This window comes from Piliocolobus tephrosceles, chromosome 7, assembly GCF_002776525.5.
Source record: "Piliocolobus tephrosceles isolate RC106 chromosome 7, ASM277652v3, whole genome shotgun sequence".
NCBI classification, from domain to species: domain Eukaryota; kingdom Metazoa; phylum Chordata; class Mammalia; order Primates; family Cercopithecidae; genus Piliocolobus; species Piliocolobus tephrosceles.
In genome coordinates this window covers 20,619,632-20,625,631 of record NC_045440.1, presented here as the reverse complement: position 1 = coordinate 20,625,631, position 6,000 = coordinate 20,619,632, and the positions used below count along the sequence as shown (strand labels likewise).

General features: G+C 49.0%; 1 protein-coding gene across 1 annotated transcript in view; it reads right to left on the bottom strand.

Annotated features, from left to right (window-relative positions):
* Positions 1–6,000, bottom strand: part of SLC39A14 (solute carrier family 39 member 14) — a 56,999-nt gene that overhangs the window by 6,797 nt on the left and 44,202 nt on the right. The window contains exons 4-7 of the mRNA XM_023216687.3: positions 4,908–5,077; positions 1,894–2,016; positions 835–1,023; positions 512–719 (exon numbers count right to left, since the gene is read on the bottom strand). Of these exons, the coding sequence (XP_023072455.2) occupies positions 512–719; positions 835–1,023; positions 1,894–2,016; positions 4,908–5,077 (690 nt within the window). The remainder of the gene's footprint in view (positions 1–511; positions 720–834; positions 1,024–1,893; positions 2,017–4,907; positions 5,078–6,000) is intronic.

Here is a 6,000-nt window from a genome sequence, read left to right as displayed (position 1 = left end):
CCGCCTCAAAAAAAAAAAAAAAAAAAAAAAAAAAAAGAAATGGTGATTAGGCCAGGTGCGGTGGCTCATGCCTGTAATCCCAGCACTTTGGGAGGCTGAGGCGGGCGGATCACGAGGTCAGGAGCTCAAGACCAGCCTGGCCAACAGAGTGAAACCCCATCTCTACTAAAAACACACACACACACAAAAAAAAATTAGCTGGGCGTGGTGGCGGGCGCCTGTAATCCCAACTACTTGGGAGGCTGAGGCAGGAGAATCGCTTGAACCCGGGAGGCAGAGCTTGCAGTGAGCAGAGATTGCACCACTGCACTCCAGCCTGGGCGACAGCGCGAGACTCCATCTCCAAAAAAAAAAAAAGAAACGGTGATTGGGGTCCATGAAGCTTTGGGAGCGTGTTAATCAGCTACAATAAGCACTGTGAAGACAGGAGATGGGAGCAAGGAACTGGCCACAGGAAGGGGGCCTGCACCACCACCCGAGGGAGCACCAGTGGAACAGGGAACGCACTTACCCAGCTCATGTGGGAACTCCTCACAGAGGATGGCCACCGAGGTGCTGATGCCTTGGAAAACCGACACAGTGAAGGAAGCACCAATGGCCAGGCCGTCGATGAAATTGTGGAGGCCGTCGCTCAGAGTGATCATCCAGGCCAGAGTGCCGATGTCAGAGTAGCGGACCCCTTTCAGCCAGTAGCAAGCACTCTGGGAAGCCTGCAGGTCCTAGGAGAAAGCACACCCACGGGGCCTGCAGAGTCAAAGGCTGGACCGCGTGCCCTCAAGGTAAGCCTGAGTTGACCTCTTAGAGGCTCCACCAAGCAGCTGGTGGCCCACTGACCTGCACAGAGAGCGAGCCCACAATGACCTTCTCGTCCACCACGGGCGCCTTGCCGTCCAGCTCGCTGTTGCAGTGCTGAGGAATCATGTGGTCCAGGTCCCCGTTCTGCAGCTTCTCCATCACCCCCTCTTCCTGGTCCTTCTTGGAGGGAAGTGTCTCAGAGGCATAATGGCTGTGTCCGTGATGATGCTGGAGGGGTGACAGGGAGGGATCAGCATGACATTCACCAAAACCACAAACCTGACTAAGCACATGCTCCGAGGAAGCGCTTCACACACTGGAGGACCTCAGCCCTACCATCAAAGAGGACACAAGCAGGTCACGCGCCCAGAAACGTAGCAAAAGCTGTTATATAAAGCCATGGTCAGGCACGGTGGCTCACACCTGTAATCCCAGCACTGTGGGAGGCCGAGGTGGGAGGACTGCTTGAGCTGAGGAGTTTGACAGCAGCCTGGGCAACGAAGCGAGACCCTGTTTCTAGTATCTATATGTAAAGCTGCACCAAGTGCGAAGGACCTGGTGTCAGACAGATATCAAAGCTGTCTCCTTGGGGTACATGCTTATTCCAGCAAGGCAGCCACTGCTCAAATATTTAGAGCTCCTCTTTTGCAATGGCTAATCTCAACTCAATTCGGCAGCTATTTAGGGAATAACTGCGTGCCAGCCACTAAAGATATCTTTTTGAAACTGTACTATAATAGTCCTGTTTCTCTGCAGCCTCATACTTCATACTGAATGAATGCATGTTATCAAGCTCTTCTCCCCAACCTGTAAAGATACCAATATAGTAAGAAAATAATCTAGAACAAAACAAAGGCGATAAACTACTGCTTAGTAGAAGGCACCGTGGCCAGTTTCTGATCTAGTTTCTGGTCTGGCCTCACTTCTGGCCAGATATCCTCAGGAGGTGAAATGGGATTGTCTCCTCAAGAAATTCGAGTTTCCTGAAATTTGTGATATTGGGCTAAGACCGTCACCACCACCACCACAATACATCGACGTTTTTTGAGATGGGTGCTTTCCCTAGAAGAGCTTTCTTCAGCAACAGTTGAGCCTCACCTCATTTTTCTGCTTAAGAAGAATCTTCAAGATCTTCTCTGTGAAAAAGAAAAGATAAAAACCCCCAAACACCACCGCAGACTTGGAGACATAATAATCTTCCAGAGGGTTGAAACCAAAAGCCTGTGGACCCAGGAAAAGAAAATGAGTTTTAAAGAAAATAAAGCATCTTTACTGGTCCCCCTCTTTACTGGTCTTATCTCTTAACTACTTCCTTGACTCTGGGAAAGGAGAGAGGCATACTGGAGTAACTCTGTCATCTACCCATCCTCTTTCCAGCAAAAATCTAGTCCTTGGTGTTTCCCGGATGTGACGACACTAAACCTGCCAGGTTCTTCTCCAGCTTATTTCTGATGCAAAAGACTGATCATCTGTAGAATTTTAATCCCAGAAAGAGAAACCTCCAATATGGTTTTCCACTTTTGATTTCTCTGGGTGCTTGGCTATGAAGGCATTCACTGCCAGCAGATTTCATACTGAAGGAGCAGACACTTGTATTTATTTTCATCTTATCTAGTGTTCCTGGCTGACCTGCCTGTAAACACAAAAGGAGATGGCGTAATTATACTTTCTAAAACGGGAAACCCATTTCCCAGTTAAATAATAAGAACTGCAGCATCTTCCTGACCGCAGACTCCCCCATGACCACAGAACCAAGAAAGCGGACTGTGTTATTGCGAGTGTCAATTTTTGGGTTTTGTTTTGAGTCCTTTCTGAAATTGTCACTTATCAAAGAGGGAGGGGAGAATCCACTGGGAAGAGGACAGAAGGAGAAATCAAGAGAATTCTGTCCTAGGTTATGCTCCTGATTTATGGTGGGTTCTTGTGAATGTGTCTAATGACCTGTCCGGGCACAGTGGCTAATGCACTTTAGAGGACTGAGGTGGGTGGATCACTTGAGGCCAGGAGTTTTGAGGTCAGCCTGGCCAACATGGCGAAACCCCATCTCTACTAAAAAAAAAAATGCAAAAATTATCTGGGCCTGGTGGCGTACTTATAATCCCAGCTACTAGGGAGGCTGAGGCAGGAGAATGGCTTGAACCCAGAAAGCAGAGATCACAGTGAGCCAAGATCACACCACTGCACTCCAGCCTGGGTGACAGAGTGAGACTGTCTCAAAAACAAAAACAAAAAGTATGTAGGCCGGGCGCGGTGGCTCAAGCCTGTAATCCCAGCACTTTGGGAGGCCGAGACGGGCGGATCACGAGGTCAGGAGATCGAGACCATCCTGGCTAACATGGTGAAACCCCGTTTCTATTAAAAAATACAAAAAACTAGCCAGGCAAGGTGGCGGGCGCCTGTAGTCCCAGCTACTCGGGAGGCTGAGGCAGGAGAATGGCGTAAACCCGGGAGGCGGAGCTTGCAGTGAGCTGAGATCCGGCCACTGCGCTCTAGCCCGGGCGACAGAGCGAGACTCTGTCTCAAAAAAAAAAAAAAAAAAAAACAAAAAACAGTATGTAACGACTTGCTCCTATTTTATTTTTAAAAATTTTTGTGGGTACATGGGAGGTATATATATTTACAGTTGTTCCTCTGTTTTCTGATTGGAAACAGGCCTTGAATAAACTCCAGCCCTCTCATGAATTGGTCCAAAATAAAAGTTGATCCCAACTTCAAGGAACTCTGGGCTGTCTGTTGCCTTTCTGTTTTAAAGGGGCCAAATCCAATCATGACCCTCCAGGGAAACAACACTTTCGTGTTTACTTTCCAGGGGAGTCAAACCATCTTGGGGGAAAAGTGAAGTGAAAACAGGCAACTAACACCTCTCTGCAAAAAGCCACAAAGGATGGTGAATACAGAACCACAAGGTGAGCTTCAGAAATCCCAAAAGCTGGGTTCTCGGCTCAGGGATATGCACTCTGGTGCAGGTCAGATTCCAATGGGGTGAAACGTTACTTGTTTATCGATGCCGTGGATTTAATCTAAGGATCCACTAGGAGGGAGCCAACTGACATTTTACAAAACACCAAGTGCTGTAAGAGGCACATGCAGTCATCTCTGCTTCAACTGAGGCGCTGTCCAGGCTTGTGAGACCACCCACAAGGAGACGTCCTGTGCTTATTGTAATTAATGGGTCTGCTGAGGGGATTACACCAAATTAGATGAACCATCAGTGCCTTCTTCTTTTGTGGCAAGTTTTCTCATGAACTTATCAGACAAAGGTACCGTCAAGGTATATAAAACCAGACAGTGTTTGACTTGCATTGCCTTTGCCCCAAAACTCCCTATGGACAATCTTTTTACGGAGACCTATGGGTTCTGATGATTTAGGGGTCTGTTTGTTTTGAGACGGAGTCTTACTCTGTCACCCAGGCTGGAGTGCAGTGGTGTGATCTCGGGTCACTGCAACCTCCATCTCCTGGGTTCAAGTGATTCTTGTGCCTCCTGAATAGCTGGGATTACAGGCGTGCGCCACCATGCCTGGCTAATTTTTGTATTTTTAGTACAGACGGGGTTTCACCATGTTGGCCAGGCTGGTCTTGAACTCCTGACCTCAAATGATCCACCTGCCTCAGCCTATCAAAGTGCTGAGAAAATAGGCGTGAGACACTGCGCCCGGCTGATGATGTGTTTTAAACTTCTCTGTACCCAAAGCCTCAATCTGAGCCCCATAACTGAGTCAGAGTGAGCTCGCTACACTGTATCTTTTCACCCCGCATCAGACTGCACTTTTCAGCACCAGGCACTAAGTGCTGCCAAAAACACTCGTTCCACCCTCACAGCATCGTCCTGAGGCCAGTCTATTGCTCTCCCCATTTCACATCTGAAGAAACAGAGGCACTGTGAGGTCAGTGGCGTGTCTAGTTACAGAACCTACTGATAACAGAGCTGAGATTTGAACCCAGCTCTTCAGCCTATGCTAGGCTGCCTCTCCTAGCTCACGCCTAAGTTCTAGCTTCACTTTCCAAAAGGAAAGGGCCTCCAGGTGCCCTCTCTATGCCTTCTATCCAAACGGAGGTCCTCCCACTGTGCCCGCTGGCGTGCTCCGGGGTGAAGGCCCTGGCTTGCCATACCTCCGGGATGAGCTGGAAGAGGGCGTTGGAGTAGAGGGTTCCAATCGCCAGAGCTATGAAGTAGAGCAGCAGCCTCTTGTAAAAGGTCTTCTTCATGAAGGGCACCACGCTGGCCCCCAGGAGGGAGCAGAGGGAGATGACGGTCACACAGAGGAGACCATATCCCCACACTGCCATGCGGAGGGAGGGCCAGCCCCACCCAGGGCAGGGAGAGAAGGCACGCGCCCCATTGCACAGCAACCACCATTTAGGGGGAAGAAGGTGGAGCAGATAAGGAGATCGCAAGGAAAAGTTTGGTGGATATTAAAGGAACAAAAAAGAAAAATCAGAGAGAGACAAGTAGGGAGGGAGAGAGAAACAGAAAATTTGTTAGTGATTCAAATCTGATGAAATTTCCTCCAATGAGTTCAGAAGAAAGAGGAATTCAAGGTGGCCTTGGAATCCTGTGACTTCTGCCCCTGTGGCCACTGGTGGCCCAAATCATTCCTGCCAGTGGTGTGACTGGCAGGGCAGGGTGCTGCCTTGTCACACACCCGAGGTCTGCCCAGGCCTATCACAGAGGCTGTCCAGGACAGACTTTGGACTCGAGGGCTCTCTTTATAGGACACACAGGCAGGTGGAAAGAGGCTGATCACTCCGCTGCTGCGTTTGCTTTTGCATGTCCATTTCATATAGCACAGGGTCAGGTGACCACTTGGTTTGCTTTGTGCGAGATACAACCTAGCCAGATATGCAGGGCAGAAGGGATGGAGAACGATTAATGAATGCCCAATGCCCATAAAATTCAGTGTCTTAACCTATCAACTTTTTTGCTCATTTCCATGTGCTCTGAGAGGGGCTGAAACATAGAGAACAGAGTTCCAGGAACACCTTGTCACAAAAATATCTCCTTGAACATTTCCCAGTGTGACACTCCATCCAGGCCCAAAAGAGGGTAAGACAGAACCAGACCAGGATGAGACACTCCCTGGCAGGCCACAGGGGCGGAGCACACACAATTAACAGTATTTCCATTCCAGTAGGTCACGAGGCACTTCATTTCAAATCTTTAAAAAATTAACATATTCCATTGCTGGAGCTGAAAAAATAGCCC